The 21,876-nt window shown below is 39.2% G+C and overlaps 1 protein-coding gene across 2 annotated transcripts in view; it reads right to left on the reverse strand.

Annotated features, from left to right (window-relative positions):
• The window catches only part of Pid1 (phosphotyrosine interaction domain containing 1), a 216,298-nt gene that overhangs the window by 133,986 nt on the left and 60,436 nt on the right, over positions 1-21,876 (reverse strand). Inside the window, exon 1 of one of the 2 annotated variants that reach the window (XM_051190605.1) lies at positions 3,436-3,532. The exons of the other annotated variant lie outside the window; for it this stretch is intronic. Coding sequence (XP_051046562.1) covers positions 3,436-3,441 — 6 coding nt within the window. The 5' untranslated portion in view covers positions 3,442-3,532. Of the gene's footprint in view, positions 1-3,435; positions 3,533-21,876 lie in introns of those variants that run through there. 2 annotated transcript variants of the gene reach the window in all.

The raw sequence follows: 21,876 nt of genomic DNA on the forward strand, positions 1-21,876 counted from the left end.
TCCCCATGTATCTAGGCTGGGAGTGTGTTCCTCCATAGGGAATGGGCTCCCAAAGCTCATTTGTGCACTAGAGATAAATATTGGTTCCACTGCCAGAGGCCCCATAGACGGCTCAGGCCTTCCAATTCACACCCAAATTTAGGGAGCCTGGTTCAGTCCTAGGTTGATTCCCCAGCTGTCAGACTGAGTTCCAACTTGCTCAGGTCAGCTGTTTCTGTGGGTTTCCCCAGGATGGTCTTGATGCCTTTGCACATTACTCCTCCCTCTCTACAACTGGAGTTCAGCTCAGTGTTTAGCTGAAGGTTTTAATAGCATTTCTAAAGACAGCATAACATTTTTCAGAAAATTAGAAATTGTGTTTTCCCTTTAATGCAACCTTTGTATAACTCACTCATTCAAGATTCCAATCTTTCTCTCTCTCTCTCTCTCTCTCTCTCTCTCTCTCTCTCTCTCCTCCCTCCCTCCTTCCCCACCCCCCTTCTCCTAAAAGCAAAGTTATCTAACTAGATACAAGGTAAATGGCAGGTTTTATTTCACTCTGTGATAGCACATCCTGCTGAGTTGATTTACAAGGCAGCTACAGGCTACAGGCATTCCTGTCCTTTGTTAGTTCTGGATTTGGCCCCAATGGAAGCAACACAAGAGGCTGGATTGTCCTTTGTCACAAGGTCCTTTGCTGAGAAACAACTCAATCTGACCTGTCTCACTTTGTCCCTTTTCTGCTCAGCAGAGTCTCTAAGAGTCTCAAAGTCTGCACCAACACACACCAAACACACACACACACACACCAAACACACACCAAACACACACCAAACACACACACATACACTAAACACACACACACACACACACACACACACACACACACACAGAGGGCCTGCCTGGTTTTCCTGTGCTAAGAAACTCGATGGCTTCAACCACATTTGAGTCCAAATCAAATGACCCCTTCATCTTTTAAACTTCTGCTTCATAAGTTATCCTAAAAATCTCCAAATGGTCTCATTGTCTTCTACACTGTCAACATGACTGATGTGTATAAGGATATAGCTTAGAGTCCAATATAATTTCAACTGTTGTTGATATTAAAGTTTGTTAGAAATTAATAAGCCATGTGAAGTGTCTAATCTATGTGCATACAGATGGTATTGGGTACATAATTACTGCTTCTTAAGTTTATGCTAGCATTATACTTAGGATGTGACAGAAGGAAGTCTTCAAAAGAAGGATCTCAAAGACATAGCAGAAACAAATATGCATTTGAGAAGCAGTAGTGGGCAGTATAGTTCAGATAAAATAGACAATGCCAAAAGGTGACCAGAATATTTCACAGATCTTAGAAGCCAGTAAGTATTTGAGGTGATGGTATGACAAGATTAACCTATTACCAATATACTTTTGAAACCAGCTCTTTTTTTAAATAGCATTTCCCTCGATATTTCTCAAAGACATCACCTCTGAGCATGAAGAGATTCAAATGCCTCCCATATCCTTGGCATGCAAATTATGTATTTAAAGTTATGGACCAGCGAACTGCAACAGAACAGCTCAGAAATGACACTCTGGTTTATTTCTCTCTGTACACATTAGCATAAATGTCTGTCACTCAAGTGATGAAGACCTAAGAGCTATAGTGATCCTTGCTAACATGCACCCATTACATTTTGCAAGGAAAGTTAATTGCCCCTTGACTTTACCTACAGAAAGGAGATTGAATGTCATGCTTGGAGAAGGAAAGGGAAACTTATATGCATTTTGCTAAGTGAAGGAGCTAATCTGGGCAGCTGCCTACTGTAAAGGTTTCAACTCTGTGACATTCTGGGAAAACTGTAAGCTACAAAGCCAAAATAGATCAGTGGTCATCAGACACTGAGAGGGAGAGAGGCATGAATAAGTGAAGTATAGAGGAGACCTAGAGAAGTGGAGCTATCTAGGGTGGCAGTTATGTGTCATTACAAATATGTTCAAATTGAGAGGCATGCAAAAGAATGAAGCCTGGTGTAACTGTGACCTCTGGGTGATTGTGATGTTGTGATGTGTCAAAAGAGATCTATCAGTTGTGATAGGTTAAGTTGTCTTGGGGAAGATGCTGAAAATGGGGACAGCTGTGCATGTGGAAAAGAAAAGTAGATATAGAAGGTTTGTGTTCATGTATTCATGAGTGGATGCATGCATGAGGGTTTGTGTGTGTGTGTGTGTGTGTGTGTGTGTGTGTGTATGTGTGTGTGTGTGTTCTCTCTATCTTCTGAGTTCTGCTTGGAATCTAAATTCTCTAAAGCACACAGAACATATTTTTAAGTAATAAAAGACATCACTTAGAACTGTACCAGTATAGATTGGAGAAACACATTTGAACTATGAGCAGTTAGAGAACACCGGCCACAGCTCTGTATTAAACATCCAACCCAGTCTACCATCTGCTTTTTCAGCTGACTCCCATGAATGCCATGGTCTCCCACCATCTTCAAACACTCAGTGACCTCAATTCATTCTTCTACCACCTGTCCTCTGTGACTCACCCTCTCATAGTCTCAGTCTTTCTTACCCAGCTAACTTTCCAAGGACAGTAATCATAGCAGATCCTTTTCATATACATTTAATGATGACCACATCAAATTATCTTGGACAAGAACACTTGCAAAACAACTTTCTACTTGTCATGAATACATTCACACAGCTGCCCTTGGCTGGATAAATACAAACAAGCCAAATGGCTCTTGTGTGCAATTCACAACCACAAAGCCAAGTGGGCAGTCTCCACTGTTGGCCGATCTCACTGCAATCCCTCAACAAACAACAACTGTTTGTTCCCTTGCTCTAGGCATGACTGTTTTATATGTGACATTATTTGGACATAGTGCTATCACAGAAATAATCAAGTAAAAGTGAAGCTATCCTAGATTAAGATGGACTCTATTGTTAACATATCATGTAAGGGCTACAAGGATACATCTACAAGTCAAGGAATGCTAAAGACCACCAACCCAAAGCAGAGGGAAAGGCATGGAATAGATTCTTCCTCAGAAGAATCAAACTCTTGAACTTCTTGCCTTTCTAACTGGGAAAAAAATCCATTTCTACTGCTTGTAAGCCATTATGATAGTTAATGCCATTTGTCAGCCTAACTGGGTCATAGTGCCCAGACACTTCATCAAACACTGTTTTGAATGTCTTTAAAGGTACTTCAAGGCAAGATTAATGTTCTATTAGTAGACTGAGTAAAGTAGATAGCCCCTATCTACTCAGTTGAAGCCTAAGTAAACAAAAAGGCTGGCCTAGCCAAACCTCAGAGGGAGACCCTCCTTGTTCTCAGGCTGCCACATCAGCCTTTTGCTGACTGAGCACTCGGGTTTTCCTGGATCCCAAGTCTACTAGCTTTTGGACTAGAATTTTCACAGCTGCCTCTCCTGCTTCTCAGGGCTTTAGATTGAGCGAGACTTGCATCTTTGCCTCTCCTGAGTCTTCATCTTGCAACCATGGATCCAGTAGTTTGTCAGCCTTCTAACTCACAATCATTCTCTGTCACCCATAGGTTCTGAGTCCGCAAGAACCTCTAGAACCCCAAGTAGAGCTGTGCATTTGTGCTACCTTGGTCACAGTGCTAGGAAACTGAGGGATTTCCTCTCTGTCCCCTGTAGAAACTGAAGCACGAAGATGAGAGTCTGTCTGAACTCAGCAGAGATTCAGTCTCTCAGCATCTGCCATCTCTGAGACTCTATCATGCCTTGTGTCCCCTAGGTAAACCACTATAGCCACAGGAACCACTATCTGTCTTGTACTGACTTCATCACTTCCCATCTACTTGAGATGCCACCCTGGCCACTCTTTCCTCCACGGTACCATTTCCTTTCCTTTCTAGGATTTTGCTAAAGATAGAGCATCCTCTTGTTTCCCACAGCTGCAAACATCTCTTATGTTTACCTCTTCCATTCCTCCTCTGCAACTGGTATTTTCTCTTATCCCCTCAGTAGCAAAACCCAAACTTTTATGTTTTCTTCAACTTTTCTAGTTCCCTTCTAACTGGTCTCTCTTAAAAAATCCACTCTGGGTCCATCTCAGTGAGTCAAGAGAGTTACCACCAAGCCTGATGATCTGAGTTCAATTCCCCAAACCTCCATGGTGGAATGAGAGAACAGGCTTGCTCAAGTTGGCCTCTGACACACATTCACTATGGGGAGTTCACACCCATGTGTGCATGTACACATAAGCACACTAAGAAATGTAATTTTAAGAAATTAAAAACAATCTAATTAGGCTTGTCCTCATTAATACACAGAAATGGCTTTACAGATATTTGCTGAATTATACACAGGTGTCTCACCCCATCACTGACAATATGTTTCCCCTTCACATTCCTTTTGGTGTGTGTGTGTGTGTGTGTGTGTGTGTGTGTGTGTGTGTATACACCATTCACCTTGGTTCTTGAGATGGGGTCTCTTCACTGAATTAAAGCCCCCCAAGAAGATAAACTGGCTGGTTAGAGTCCCGCCAGGGTCTCTCCAGCACTAAGCATGTGCTGTGACACTGGCTTTGTATGTAGCTTCTGAAGTATCACATATGAGCTTGAATGGCAAGCACTTTACCAGCTGATACATCTCCCCAGCCATGATCCTGGCTTTTATACCCAGTTGTTTCACCCATCCTGACATATGACATAAAGTACACAGTAGTGAATATAAGTCACCCCAACCACCTCGGTCATTCATTTGCTCTAGAATCTTCATCTTAAGAACCACCACTACTTTAGCTTTGTAGGACTGGCTTCAACTGTTCTCATGGTCAGCTATGTTCCACCAGTACCAGGACCCATAATGAAAACATGTGTATGATTGGAGACTTTGTAATTCATTGATCTTTCCCCTGGGAAACAAAGTGTCATGGGCCATGAAAAGCATTTCACCTTTCAGAACTCTGGGTAGGGCCTGCAGCTGGTCTCTTATCCTTTACACACAAAGGAAAGGGATAGGGAAAGAAAAGAGAGGAGTAAGACAGGGAGAAGCAGAGAAATAGGGGGAAAAAGGAAGGCGAGGGAAGGACTGGGCAGAAGGCTGGAAGAAAAACATATATCCAAAGGATGCTTAATTTGACCACAAGGACACTTGCTCAGCTGTGTTCATAGCAGCATTATTTGTAATAGTTAGAACCTGGAAACAATCTAAATGCCCCTCAACTGAAGAATTGATTAAAGAAGATGTGGTATGTTTACACAATGGAGTATTGTCCAGCTGTTAAAAAACAACGACATCAGGAAATTTGAAGGCAAATGGATGGAACTAGAAAAAAATCACCCTGATTGAGATAATGCAGACACAGAAAAGCAAACGTGGTATGTACTCACTCATAAATGTACATTAACTCTAAAGGAAAACCATGCTAAAATCCACAGGCCCAGAGAGGCTATGTAACAAGGATGGTCTAAGGGGGAACTCATGGACATCCCTGGGAAGGGGAAATAGAGAAGATCTCATGAGTGGACTGGGGTGGATGGGAATGGGAACCTGAGGGATTCAGTTAGGAGACGGAGGGAGAGTGTACTGAAAGAGATTACTGGAAATGGGAGGCATTTCAGGGTCAGGTAGAAACCTGATACAAGAAAAACTCCATGAATCTACAAGGGTGACCTTGTTTAAGACTCCTAACAATAATGGATATGTAGACTGAACTAGTGATTTCTTGTGATCAGTTTGGTGACTACCCAGATTGTCATCAGAAAGCCTTCATCCAGTAACTGATGGCAAAAGAGGCAGAGACCCACAGCCAAAGATTAAGTCAATCTTGGAGAATCCTGCTGAATACAGGGAATGATTGTAGAAGCTTGAGGGGTCATGAACATCACAAGAAAACCCACAGAAACAATTAACCTAGTATATAAGAACTCACAGAGCCTGTATGGGGCCAACTAGACCCTCTGCACATATTTGACTGTTGTTTAGCTTGATTTACTTGTGGAACTCCTAACAATGGGAACAGGACTGTCCCTAATGCTTTGACTGGCTCTTGGGAACCTATTCCTCATACTAGATTGCATTGTCCAGCCTTAATATAAGGGGGAGGTACTTAGTCATACCAGAACTTTATATGCCATGCTTTATTGATACCCACAGGAGATCTTCCCCTCTCTGAGTGGAAACAAAGAAGTGGATGGGGCATGGTTGGAGGGAGGGAGGTAATGGGAGGGAAGGAGGGAGGGGAAATGCAGTCAGAGTTGTAAAATTAGTTGGTTACTCAATTAATTAAAATATTGATGTGACATCTCTTCTTTTCTATTAAAATTTTCCCAATGACAATTAATATTTCTTGGGTGCCCTGGGAGAAGAGAATGTGCCTAAGCTATACCTGGAAAACATGGAACTCCTTACCAGTTCTCAGGGTCTGAGTTAGGTGTTTGCAGGTTCTTGTTGTCTTATTCAGGAATGAAATACAGACATATTCAGATTGCAAATTAGCAAGAATTCTTTTCTCAAAGCAAAGCCATAGTTCAGTTTAGAAAGGAATACACTGTCAAGATTGACATCAGGCCACATGAGTGAAGGTACTCAAGGGACCTGAGGTACTGTCTGAGCTTTTTTCAATGGGATTTAAAGGAAGGAGGCGCTGGTTACTAGGGATGTAGCTTGGGTGGCACTCTTTTGATTGACAGATTAAATTATATAACCCTTATCTGCTGTCTATATCCCTTACCATAATGCTTCTGATTTCAATCATAAACATTCCTATTTATATATAGGAATAAGATGGCATATAGGAGATTTCCCCTAAAAGTTCACTGAAGGACACAATTTTACTGTATTACACAGACACCCAAGACTTATTCAGGTCACATTTGTCTGTCTTCATGCTCAGACATATGAATATGGTCAAACACAATTTAAGTTTGAGGGTTGTTAACATTAAGAGAAACTTATTCACTATATAGAGTGAGATAGGCATATAGCCAAATGCCAATGTGGGATCCTAAGTTACTAGCAAGTTGCTAATTGCACTGTGCAGAAAGGGGTATGTGCACATACTAGGGGTAGAAAGGGGTTTCAAACTGCCAAGGACACTATTAGAAAAGGGGTTGGTGCATGGCCCAAACCAAGTAGAGTCCCAGGTTGCTAAACTATTCCCTATGTTTGCCTGCTTCAAGATCACCTCTAAGACATGAAGAGAACTGCACAAGTCCCTGCATGTCTCTTCACACACATTGTATTTCCCACAACACAGAGCAATAAGCTGGGCTTTGTAGGTTGCTCCTACATAAGAATGTCCCTCAGCCAAAAGCATGTGGAGGCTGAGTAGAATGCTCTGACTGCCCAATGTGTATTCCCTGGATTACACCACAATAGTCTTCACAAGCACCACCTAAGGGCCCCATAGGTTCAAGTGTGAAAAATGAAAACACTTTATTCATTTATGAAAATAGTCTGTGTCAGGCTTAATGCTCAGGATAGATACAGAAGAGAAATGCAGAGCCTCAAATGGTGGGTGATTATCTACTGATGTTGAGGCCTGATAAAAAAAAAAAAAAAGAATATTCAATGAACCAGGCTCGGTCAGACCAGTGATTCTAAGACCCTGGGCCACAGATGCTGACTCTAGGTAGTGAGTAGATGTAGCTTTGTGTGTATTTGTCTTTGCTAATAGTGAAAATTTTACTTGAATTCCTTTCCATGATAGGATCAGACAGAATGTGGTCAATATTATGCCAGTATCCTTCCAACATCTTACAAGCTGATCCTCCTTTTGGTATACCGACTCCATGTTCAGGGACCTCAGAAATAATAATTTAAGAACTTTACCCCACCATTTTTTATTTATATTGCTTTCTTTCATTTATGGCAAATGACATTAGTTTCTTGTGGAAGTCAAGGGCATAAATATTTCCTTTCAAATAAATGAACTACCTAATGAGGTGTGAAAACTTAATAACAAAAGAGCGAGCAAATACTTTAGTTAGCATAGTCTATAAAATATGGGGGAGGTATTCCGTATCTAGACACTGGTGCTTGCACTATGCAAATGACAAAATTGGACTAGCACTGGGCTGCCTCATAGCCTGCAAGAGGGGAAGAACATGTCTGTCTATCCAAGGAGCATGCCAGCACTAGATATGTCACCAAGACTATAACAGGTCTCACCAAATGCTATGAAAATGAATTAAGGCACTAAGATAGAGTCTGTCATTGACTCACCATAGGTGACATGGCATGTGCTCACCAAACTTCTTATATCCTAGTGTTTTAATGAGCAGAGAATTCTAGGGGAAGGGGTTTTTCTTGGTGAAAGTCAAGGGAAGCAGTGTGAATCTGTTGTATTCGAATGTCTACAACTCAGAGCTGACTATTGTTAGCCCAGCCCACAGACTCCTTGCTTGAAAGCCATTGATTTCCTAAGCCCATTACTGCTTTTGGATTTGGGTGCTTTGTGATTGCTGTGGCAGCTATTTTTTTTTTTTCAGTCTCACTTAGGGATGTGATATAACTTGGTTATTTGTGAAATTTTCACTTTATGAAATGATCCAACGAACAGGGGCCACATCATTCCCCCAATGGGATCAAAACTGAACTTGGTGATTTAAAAGTCTTACTTTTGCACATAAAGTCTTGGTATACAACTATGGTATGTAGCCCAGGATACAGCATAATATATTAAAATGTCATTATATAAGAGAAAAGTCTAAAAAGACCCCAAGGTAGGGCTATAATGGGGAAATTGGAGAATCAGAAGTTGTTCCTTGGGTTTTTCTGGCAAAGCTGACACATGGCAGCTTCCCTGAACTGGACACATTCAAGGACACCTGAATCTCCAAGGTGTCTGGATTATCAAATATTTCCTGTGAGGAAGAGGGTAGTTGCTTTCCAATAGAATAGAAAACAATGTGGCAAGAGGAAGCCCTTAATATGCAACTAGGGAGTCCACACCTCGGCCACATGACCCAGAGGTTCTAAGCTTGTCAGTGGGTTCCCTAGAGGAAGTGGGTTGCCATTCTTATACATCCTAGTTTCCCTCTCGGGGCTGCTACAGTACAGAACCCAGCTCTACAGACAGAGGTTTCTCGAGAAAGAACATGAAATGATGTGTCCCTAAGAAGCTCATTGGGCCTTAAATGAATAAATTGAGCTCAACAGCTCACACACACCCTGCAACTAAGACCTAACAGGCTTAATGCTATTTTTCAATCCACTCAACAAGTTCATTCATGAGCTTATGTTCACCCTTAATACTTCAACTAAAATTAATAGGTTCAAAGCACCCAACACTTTTAAACTGGATTAAGATTTCTGAAAGAATTTTTGAATCAAATTGAAGTAAAATAAATCCTGTCAACTAAGGAGAGGGTCGTGTGAGTTTGAAAGGCACACTAAGTATCAGATAGTTAGAACATGAATTCAACATCCAGTTCCACCTCCTACTAGCTATACAACTTTGCAAAACCAAATCATTGTAGTGTTTGTTTCAGAAAGAGATGTATTAGTACAAAACAGATTAAAACACTCCCAGTAACTGAGAATGCCTTGCATTTCTTATCTTCCTGCCTCCACCTCATGAAGACTAGAACAAGTGTATGCCACCACATTTAGTTTTATGACATGCTAGGAATCAAACTCAGAGTCCTATATATGCCAAGCAAGCATTCTACCAACAGGGCTATATCATCAATCTCTGACCAAAACCATTTGGAGCAGACAAATATTGCATGCTTAGAGTTTTGAGCCTCAAACTCCAAGAAGACCTTGTTCAAATAAGACCCTGGCCAGATTGTGTGTCCTTGATTTCTCTGAAATGTCAGGTTGATCAAACTTCACTAGTTACTCGGAGCTCCAGGGAACATATTCTACAAGGTAGGGACACAGAGGGCTTCTGCCATGCTTTTTCCTCCTCTATTCCTGAAGTCATAGCAAGTAATTCCTGTCACATTCTCTGGTCAAGTCTCAAAAGTCAACAAAAGTTCAAGGAGGGAAGTGGAATTAGCTTTGGTCTCCCAAGAGAAACATAGCAACATATCCCTAGCCATTGTTAGCTAACCACAAAGACCACGTGTAAACAAGCATGATAGTATCACTCACTACCCTATGAGTCAAATCCCAGAGGGATGTTGGAAAGAGGGCTGTGTCTGTTGTTTGTTCTTCTTGTGTACTCTATGAGTGTGCACAAAGAATTAAACTGGCACATAATAAATAATATGCACTTAATAAAATTATATGTAGTCTTATTGGAAAATGACCTTTTAGAGGAGATCTTTCTGAAAGAAAAACAAGTAAAATTGATGTCAAGTACAATTTGCTCCCAGCCAAATTAAATACACTTTTCACAAAATGAACAGGGAAGCCATATACTATTTTCAACATGACTCCCCAAGACGACAAGAAATATTGAGAAGGGACATTCAAGTTGCAGAATGGAAAGATGCTGTCAAAGAGGACTGGCTGCCCCCATGTATAACAAAAATAATCTTTAGTCCCTTGGTACCAAGTTACAGCTCAGAAAGTCTAATGAAAACGCTAGGAGGGAATTAAATTTAATTTGTTGTTCTAAGCTGAGAGCTGACCCACAGCTTTTCCAAGGGGTTAGAGATCCTTCTGAGTTTTTGAAAACTAATTGTAAGATGGTTAATCTCATGTTCAAAAGTCTAAAAACAGGAAAGAAAATGAAATGTCACAAAACCTCCACTCTAATTGGATTAAAGAGACGTAAGATGTAAGATCTATGGCTACGATGTAGTCATAAAGTGAAAGGCTTACGAGTTTAGCTATTTCTCTTTACAACTGGGGAGAAAGGGGCTGGAGAAATGGCTCAGAGGTTTAGAGCATTGGCTGTTCTTCCAAAGGTTCCAGGTTCAATTCCCAGTGGTGGCTAGCAATCATCTATAAAGAGATCTGATACCCTATCAGAAAAATAAATAAATAATTTTTTAAAACGTGTCCCACTTCCCCCCACAGGAAGAAGCAAAGGGACTTTTAGAACATTGTGTTATAATGTTGATAGTGTATATGATGTGTTTTCTAAGAAGCTATTTAAAAATGCAGCAGAATGTTCAACAAGTACATGCTGGAGTATTTCCCATACAAGTTTAGAATTGCAAGGTTTACATTTTATCCTAGACTCCATATCTACTAAAATTAAAGATCACTAATGACATTAAAATAACGGTGAGCTTGCTTTTAATTTTATGATGTTTATCAAATGCATAGCTTATAATATATATTGTTCTATTTATTTGCTATTAATGTATGTGAGCATGTGTACAAGACAGAACAACTGAGCAGCAAGAAAAAGGACATGGTATACAGGATTTGAGAAGACCCAAAATTTATTTTTTGTGTATATGATAAATGTATTTGTGTTCATTATGTATATATAGTACACGCACAAAATTAGTTCACAATAACAAATGTCAACAACTTTACTGTAAAATATTATCTAAAGTCAATGATTACTTATAACACCAAAGATGTCCTTCCAGATTTCCTTCTTCATTTTTCAGAAATTGTATATCTTGCCTATGTGAACACTTACATGGTTCCACAGTTTCTACACATATATATTCAGTGTTTCCCATTCATAATTTAATAGTTTTCCCTAAGTGATAAAGTACTAAATACAATCTTTCCTATTTGGTTTCTTTTAGCTTAATAATATATATTGGAGATAATTTTTTGTCTTTTAAAATAACATTAGGCTCAGAGTAGGTCAGTTCCATATATCACTAAGTTGGCACCTATCCTATAGCCTGACATTACCCAGTCTTTTACTAATCCAACTTAATGATTTTACTGATCCAGTATGATATTGATTTGATATGATATTGATAGATCTATTTACATGTATTATTTATTACCGATGTGCTTAAAAACTTATTCATTTTTTGTGGAAATCTTTATATTTTTGTCACAATTCCTCTTAAATGGTAATGAATGTAAATGCATCTAGTTTACAATAAGTATCATGCTGCTTTTAAGAGTCGTATAAAATTGCATCCCAAAAAATAAACAACTTTAGTCCCAGCACTCGGGAGGCATAGGCAGATGGCTCTCTGTGAGCTTGAGGCTAGCCTGGTCTACAGAACTAGTTCCAGGAGAGGCTCCAAAGCAATACAAAGAAACCCTGTCTCAAAAAACAAAACAAAAAAGAAAAATAAAAAAAAATTAAATATAGATAATCTATATTGTTTGTAATAGTTATCACCCACATTTCTTTTCATATCAATGTACTAAAAGTATTGATTAATAGAAGTAGAAATATTATAATCCAAGCATTATAAAATTATAAGGGAACTGACCTACAGAGCAGTTAACTATCAAAGTGAATCTAAAAAGATAAAACCACATCTTGAAAGCAAACTGATATGATCCAAAACAATAATTTGACTGAATATGATTTTAAATACCCTGAAATGATTTTAAAGCCTGGAAAATATAGAAAGAAAACAGTCTTCTACCTATGTTTGAAATAAATCACCATGTGTAAGTTTTGATAAGAAAATTATAGATTTTTTAAAAACTAGAATGTTATACAATGCACAATATTCATAACATTTAATGAAATCTTCAAGTGAAAAATTATTAGTATCAGGTGGTATGGAGCCCATAAAAATTATTTTCACAGATAAAGGACTGGGATGGCATGGTCAGTGATTCTAACTACAGGGTCAAATTCAGCGGTCAGTACAAATAGCTTAGACTAAGTTGACACAGTAGGAATGATGAGAATTGCTGCAAATGTGGAAAACATGCCTCATACAAGGGGCTACCTATCCCGTGATGGTTAGGACACACTGTTGCATCATCAAAAGGTTTTACAGGAAATGATAAATCATAATACTTACGTAAAATGTCATAATTATAAAATCTTGGTAGAAATAATCATGTACTACCCAAATACAGATGTTGATGGCTTCGTTTTGCTGCCTTCCATTTTTAAAATACACTAAAACGTTGACTCTGGCTGTCTCTAGGATTGCTCTTAGAGGAAAAAAAATTACCATAATTTTGCTAAATTTTAGTTTTATTAATTTTGTTCATTCACTCATTTGTTCATTCATTTGTTTATTCATTTATTTGTACTTCCCTCCTACTAAGTACATAACCCTTACTTTCAGAGAAAAATTATAATTTCTGAATCACAGAAGAGAACAAACTTCATTAAATCATGTAGTACAAGGAAGCAATAAAACTTTAGAATGCTCAAAATATTATTATCAAAACAGTCATATGTCAGTCATAAGATATACAGGAATGAGTTGAAATGACTCACTAAAGTTTCACCATCTGGGCTGCAAATAATGTCATGTGCTGCTTACACAACCTGTGCAGGGGCCTTTTAGGACACGCTGACACAGACAGTTACCTGACGCCAGACATCTTCTTTTTTTTTCTTTGACATGTAAAACCTATGAGACTATGTGTGCTGAATAAAATGAAATCAAAAGAGAAGAAACCAGGAAATGTACCAGAATACAAATCAAAAAGCAGAAATAATATTCGAGAATATACACTTGCCATTTTAAGAACCAGACAAGGGATTCAGGAAGAAGAAGCATAAGAAGAATTGAATGATATAAATATCAATGCCACTTAAATTGATAGAAATCAAAGCTGATACCTCTTGGTGGCACAAAGGGTATTTGCAAAAAGTCAGTGAAATTACTAAGCAATAGAAAAGACTCCTTAGATTTTATTTTGTTTTTGTTTTGAAGCGTACACTGAAAATCACCTCCTCTTTCCAGTGAAAAATGATTAGGCATTATTGTCACAAGACTCCAACTCTTAAAAAAATAAAAATAAAAACTCTCAATAGGAATCTTAATGGGAGATGATTCTTTATATAAATGTGTCAGTGCGCTATACTGTACTACTTGGCGATTATTCTTTTGCTTATGGTTGTGGACTAAGTTGTGAACTTCCTTTTTAATATGTAGATGAAATAAAAGTCTCATCTTACATTTTAAATGTAACCCAGTTAAAATGATGGGAAGATAGCATGTTTGGCACTAACCATGCTGTACTGGGTGGTCAAAGAATTCAGATGGGTACTGTAGTGAAGCAAAGGTATCTTCCTAAACCACAGAAGAGGACGGCTAGCACAGCCCACCTGCTTTTTATTTTAGGATCAAAATGTGGGTGTACAAGAACACCAATGCCTTGCCTAGGAGGTAGGACTTTATTTTTTAGTTCCTCAGATCACAGTGTTGATATTTATCGGATCGTCATGTTATTCCTTTTATGACTATGTTATAACCATTTCAAAGGCATTTCACTTTTTTTCCCCTAAAGTTGATGCTCCAAAAGTCTAAACCAATTTAACATCAAGTGTTCTGGCTCAAACCCAGGCTTATAAACTGGTGGTAGCAAGAAACAACAGAAATGAAAGTTTTCTTCCTGGAATATTTTCCAGTATCTCTTCCTGGAAATCTAGCCATTTCATAATACAAAGCACTTTCAGGTTTGAAATAATGAGGTTATAAAATATTGTCACATCGAGAGAGCTGTCATATGTTTTCAAACAACTATTTCCTGTAAATCGAGTGTTCCCAGAGGTTACCATATTTCCCACTGCACTACAAACAAAATGAAACACACAAAGATCTTTTCATGAAGATTTCATAACACTGCATCCACATGTTATGCTGGGTGATTTACAAAACACTCAGAGAATGCAATCATTTGATTGAGCATCTGTTCTCAGCAACAGTTGGTATACTAGCACAGCATTACATGGTCAAGTGCAGGAAGACCCATAAAAGGACCTGTTTTCATGTCTGTTCTATGCCCTGAATTGTCATGTTTGACTCCTTGCTATATTTCAAATACATCTGCCTGGGTAAGACCTCTGCCCTAATATATATGCCTTCTTCTCTAAGTGCCAGAATCAGGATCTCAAAAACAATGGCCAACGAATACACCATTCTTTCTTTAAAAGAAAATAAATGCCAGCTACCATCATGTCTTCCCAGGAGTGCTCACTTTCTCTATGAATGGTACCAACAGTCACTGATTTGTTTAAGTTAAAATCTTGAGACCGTTTCTTTGATAATCGATACCCTATCTACTAATATTTCCTGTTGGTTCAAAGGATAGCCCCAACCAATCACATTCATTGACTTCATGCTTTGAGCATTATCTCCTAAGTAGCATTAGTATAGCAATCTCACAACTGGCCCCTTGTCCCCTTTCTTGTTCATTACAGCCTATCCTCCAAGCAGTTTTTAAATATTCTCCTTCTATGAGAATTAACTCTATGTCATTTCTTTAACTGAGAACCACCATGATTATCCTGTCACTTAGGGTAAAATTCTAAACTCCCTATCATGGTGATGTACTGGTGGCATGGAGATGAGCACTGTGATGATATCTTGCTTGTACAAAAAAGCCTGTCTGACGGTCAGAGAATGGAGCTTTCCACTAGCTAACCACAGATGTCTGGAGGTCTATACAGACAGACAGGAAATGAGGTAGTTGGACAGAAACAGGATATAAGCTAGGAGAAAAAGGTACTTACTCTCTTGTCTGCAGAAATGCTAAGGTGTAGCAGTGGCTTCCTTCTTCTCTCTGAGCTCTCAGTATTTTCCTCTATATCTGACTCTAGATATTCATTACTTGGACCAATTAAGAACTCCATTTACAGAGCATAGCTTCCAAATTCCCAACTATGCCTTGGCAAGGTCTAACTCTTGCTCTTGACCACTTCCTCGACCCTGTTTTACTCCTGAGTTTTGTTCTGTCCCCATGGTCTAAATACCATGACCAAGCTTATTTTCAACATAAGACCCTAGAGACGTTGCTCCTTCTGCCTGCAATGTATGTCCCAGCAGGCGCATGGGCCAGCTCCTTATGAATAGTCATGTTTCAATGAGCACCTCCTCAGATAGTGAACCTTCTCCAAATTAAAACAACCCTCTCCCCAGAATGGCATTGCCTCATTTTATCTCTTGTACAGCACTGCATTGCCTGATAATATGCTATTATACTATGGTAGGTTGTTTTAATAGTTGGGATGTTTGCTATCTGTTTTGGCTAGGCAAGCTAATCAGCTTGTTGTGGGGGAACACCTGTCTTTCACCTCCTTTCCCCTGGGACTATAAGCATTTACATGGCTTCTGGCGATATGAATTCTGATCCTCAACACTGAGTGGCAAGTACTTCTTCTGCGAAGCCACCTCCCCACCACATGGGTGCACTTCCTTAAGCATCAAATTTTTGAATTTGTGAAATCTACACATTATCTCCATGCTTGAGTTTAAGTGTACCCTTACATCCCATAGAAAATGTGTCTTTGACATAAATGGGAAATACCTAATTAAACAGCTATAAGAACACATGGGTATTTTTCTATCAAGGCCAATTTCAACAGCATTCCAACAGTTTTTCAGAATGATGAAGTCAGAGCCAGTCTGCATAATGAAACACATATCATACACCAAAAACTTTAATTCCAATAGCCAAATATTTAATCAAACAGTAAAATGTTCCTACACATATTTTTTATATAGATGCATACTTTAGTACTTCTAATGTTTCAGTACTTATACTTCACAAGAACATCTTTAGAAGGTGGACTAGAAGCTCACATTGTTCTGAAGCAAGCTGTAGCCCTACAACTTGGAGAAGGAATACTGCTCCTGTGGGCAGCTATTTGGTTTGGTCAAAACTCAGCTCTTTCATTCACCCAACACATCCAAGTCCTGATGGAAAGAAAGGCCTTGGCAGACATATATGTGGTTATTAAAATTCTTCCCCATGGAAGAACATCAGAATGCCACCCCCCTCATCTACTGTGAATAAGTTATCACACGTGTCTTCTCAGGGGGTTCTTTAGAAAAGCATATCCTTTTCCTCAATTTTACCAAAATATCATGGACATAATTACTGAGGGCTGAAGCAGCCTGACTATGGAGCCCATGCAATATAGATTTGATAAAGAGCCTCACCCCTGCCTAGGGCTTGTATCTGTTGTCAGCTGTTACAAGGCTGGACTAAGTTCCTACACATTATGTACCCCATAGTAAACATGGGAACAGCTACATCTGCTGGGGGATTGCTGAGTTCCTATTACACTGAGTCCCACTGCTGAGTTCCTATGGTGCTGCCTGGACATCCAGTCCCTCAACTACCTGCATTTAGAACCATCAACCAAGTTGCCCTTTTTTCTTTGACTTAATTGCCTCCACCACTAAGATCAAGTGGTTTTTCCTGAACCATTTAACAATCTTTTAAATGTATTCCCTGCCATTAAAAATGCAAACAGATAAATCAACATGTTAATTGTGGGATTCTGTTGAATGGTATACAGTAAGCTACAAAGGCAGTCACAAAGCCTAACAGTGAAGACATGTGGCTGTCTATATCTGAAGGTCTAGGGACAGAGCAGACACTGAAGTGTTAACACTGAGGTTTCATTTCTTTTTCATACCATTCCATACCATGAGGTCCATTACTATGAAATTATTAATGTGCACTAAAACAAACAACAACTACTACCTACACCTATTTCTACTTTTTAAAAATTTGAGCTTGGGACCAGAAGGTATTATTAACCTGGAAAACTACCTACCATGTTCAAAGAGGAGAAGCAGCAGACCTGGCTTTGAACTTTACTCCTGGTCTCCACACTTAACCTGACAGCCTCCTTTGGAGAGACTGGAACAATCATGTGTTAATGAAATTGACAAACAGTATTGACTGTTCACCAAAGCACCCTCACTGATCCTATTGACCCTGCAATATCATTTACAGAGTTTCAGGCCCACTACAGCCAGAGAGGGGGGGGGGGGGGGGGGGGGGGGGGGGGGGGGGGGGGGGGGGGGGGGGGGGGGTTTTCCCCCCCCCCCCCCCCCCCACAGCCCTGTGTCTAGGCTGAGCAAGGTCTCTCTCCATGTAGAATGGGCTCCACTGAGTCAGTTTGTGCATTAGAGTTAGATCTTGGACTCCGCTCTCAATGGCCTCACATATTGCCCCAGCCACATCATTGTCACCCATAAGGAGTGTAGTTTGTTCTTATGCAGATTCCCCATTTGTTAGACCAGAGTCACTGATCTCTCACTAGCTCCGGTCAGCTGATTCCGTGGGTTTCCCCATCATGGTCTTGACTCCTTTGTTCATATTATCCTCCTTCACTTGAGAGAGAGCATCTTAATGAGTGTGAGTGGGCATCTCACTCTGGTTTTGATTTGCATTTCCCTAAAGAAAAATCACATTCACTTTGGTTTCTATGGCATTTTAATTTTTGATGATCAATATCAACATGTTTATTAACTTAGCTCCAGTCACATTACTACAGTTTATACAATGTTAGTATGGAGTGGTGGGCTGGGGAGGGCTGGTGTTTCTCTCTGCTACCTAGTATTATATAAAGAAAAATAAAATTGAAGCTAGTACTTAAAATATTTCTTTGGTCTCAGGGAATCTGGGAAATAACCACTTAGGATTTCAAAAGGGGACAAGATTGCTTAAACCCTAAAGAAAATCCAGCTCCTTAGCTTAGCTGTCTAGAAGCATTAAAAAGGAAGAATATGAAGTTTTCATCACCTGTTCTGAGCTAGAAGGCCACATTCCAAAAATATTAGAGAATGGAGACACTCAGAATTCAGGGTGGGTATCCATTTGCCTTTTATTCAGTTCTCTCTTTGAACCATGAAGAATTTTTCTTAGAATTCAAGCCAGTTTCTTTGATAACATCATTATTTAATCTAGGCCATGACCATGTCTGCCCTGAGTTATGAATGCCATTCCTGTGAAAATGAATAACAGACAAGGGATTGGGCATGAGCTTAACATTTCCAGGAGTATCGGGCTGAGGCAGCTAACTGAAAGAGTATTTCCGAGGGCCATTCACCCATTCAGGAAGTATCTGCAGATGCCACAAATCCTGTCTCAGGTGAGACATAAATAATAATATAATATTGGGTTGGAGAAATTAGCAGTACTGCTCTTGCAGAGAATCTGAGTTTGGTTCCCATGTCCCAGTACCCATGTCCAACAGCTTGCAACCACTTATAACTCCAGCTCCAGGCCCATCTGATGCATGCACGTACATGATACCCACACACAGACACATACACATACATACATCATTAAAATAAATATAAATCTTATATACATACACACAAAACTAAAAATAAGTATAAATCTTTTTAATACTACTACTACTACTAATAATAATAATAATAATAATGCAGAACATAAATCTGACCTTCCCACACAAGCTTTGGCCATCAGTTCTTACCATCACTCTTAGGTAGTAGTGACAAAATCAGTGCTTGAATAAGAATGTCAATGTAAATGTAAAAACATAGTTTATTGTAAGCATCATCAGTTTGTGATATGTTATCATCACTCTGCCCATGAATTTGATCCATTTCCCTCCCAACTTCAAAGAGATTTCAATCAATGTTCTTCACTCCTTGTACAAAGACAGTGACTTATAAAGTCATTTTAAACCTCAGGTCACATAGGAAATCTAAGACTACAGATCCTATATCCAGAAAAAAAATGTGCAGCCTGAGTTTAGAAATCCAGGAGTTTGGGTTATCCCTTCACAGAATCCATGCACAGAGCCCTTCCCTTTGAGACATCTCTGGGGTGCTGGTGACAATGGTAGAAGAAAGGGTCTCCCTTCCCATCTTCTGGGAGATGGAGAAAGGCATTCTTTTACAAAAACAGGAAGGAAGCAAATAGTATAAATGCATATGTCTATCTGCTCTACAGCTAGTACACTAGGCTGTTATGACTCTTCATTTCTAGTGGTATATCATTACCTCAGAATGTCTTCTGTGTCAACATTCAAGAGCTGGAAACACACAGTGAGAAATGTAGCAACTCTGTCCCTACTGAATCCTTGCCGTGATCAAAATACAGCATCCGACCTGGGGTTTGTGCCGCTTGCCTTCCTCGAAGCTTGGACAATAATGCCTTGTGTAGCCTAAATCCTCAAAGCCCCTTCAGATGTAATTTGTTCTATCCCAAACCCAAACTAATAATAAATAACATGATAATGAATACCGGAATATTATTGCAATAATGCAGTGTCCAGACCTGTTAGAATAACAGACCCTAATGCAATGAATAGTATTGAAAGCCACAACCATATGAAAATAGAATTTAATAAATTTGATAAGCATGCCAATTACCCCTTGTCCTTTAGATAGCTCTCCCTGCTAAAGCATGGCCTATCAAGTTAAGGTTGGACTAAGCCTCTCCTTTCATATTAAGGCTTGGTAAGGTAACACAGTATGAAAAATAGATTCCCCAAAACCTGCCAATGCTAGGAGTCCCCACATGTATCCCAAGCGGTACAACTGTCACACATATGTAGAGGGCATAGGTCTGTCCATGCCAGCCCCTTAGCTGTTGGTCCAGTGTTGGTCAGTGAGACCAGGTTAGTTATCTCTGTGAAAACCTTTTTTTCATGCAGCATTCCTTAAGAGGCAAATGTTTAAAAGTTTAAAAAATAGCTAAAATATGCATCATTAAACTATCCTAAACACTCATGCAAGTAACACATGCATACACACGCACAGAATCACACAGAATTTTTAAAGTTAGTGTGTATATTGTGTATTAATCATTAAATAATCTTGATCAATATATTCCTCATTTGCTAGACTCCATTTGGCAGTAACTAACTTGCACCTAGCAATTAAAACCTACTTCCAATTCATACTTCAGAAAATCCTGGTGAGGTGGGGGGGGGGCCAAGGACTTTACTTAATGAGAGATTAAATTGATGTATTATTTTCTCACAACCTTAAATTTAAAAAGAAATAACAGAATCATATTCATCCTTCCAAAGACTAGTTTCTCCATTCTAAATGAATGAAATTTCGAGTTTTGAGAGAGAGCCACTGCAACAAGCACAGGACTTGGTGAGGTAAAAATGCCACCTTTCAGATCTCACACAGTAGCTGCTTTAGAGAGGCAAAGGGTCTGGCAAGAGGCTTTATTTCCTGCGAGAATCCTGTGCAAGCAAACTGCCCATTCAGCAGTTCTGCAGGCTGCTGTTTCACCATGCGACAGGCCCACTTATTCATAAACAAATCATTAACATTCTTGACATAAATCCATAGTGGACCATTAATCCCAGCTATGATAATGTTTTAGTGCATTTGCTGTGCCCATCATGAATGGGAGTGTTGTCTTGCAGAACCCATCCCTGACAAATAAGAGACAAATTATGCCCCGTGAGAAAACTTGGAGAATGAACGGCTTACACACCAATTACCGTCTCATTTGCTGGCTGATGCCGAAATAGATCCTGTGTGCTTTGGGGGAAATGTAGATTTTCCTTAATAAGAACAACAACAACAAAATTTGAATATATATAAACCCACTTGCCAAGCTGAATTTTGTTGCTCAAATTTATTTCCAGGCTGGACTCTTGAGAGTCTTCTTAAAAACAAATCAGAAAGTATTGCTCATGGGATGGGGGGACAAATCCCATGTTTAAAAAAAAAATCAAGGACGCTAGCAACTACAAGAGCCTACTGCTAATATATTTGTTTCACTTCAATATCCATTGTAGTTCACCTCACAATTGTTAGGAAGGGCGTATGAGTGATGAACAATATAACCAGGGCATAAAGACTTATTTGAGTTAAACAGACTCCATGATCTTTTAATTTTTTAAGTTCAATTTATAAATCACCACACACACCTCAGGGATTTTGAAAGATTAGTTTCGACATGATAAGAAAAAAGTGATGAATATGATTCCATCCATAAGGAATATTCTACTGTATTTTTATGTTCTAGGCCAAGTAGATTCTTTTGTAGTTCTTTAACCCTGACATCCTAAGTGAAATTACTTTTGATAACTTTACAAAAGCAACCAACTCTAAGATTCTATTTGATGGATAAATACCACTAGTTCCATCTATGGCCCTTCTGATCAACTGAGCCCCAG

This window comes from Phodopus roborovskii, unplaced genomic scaffold, assembly GCF_943737965.1.
Source record: "Phodopus roborovskii unplaced genomic scaffold, PHOROB, whole genome shotgun sequence".
Lineage (NCBI taxonomy): Eukaryota > Metazoa > Chordata > Mammalia > Rodentia > Cricetidae > Phodopus > Phodopus roborovskii.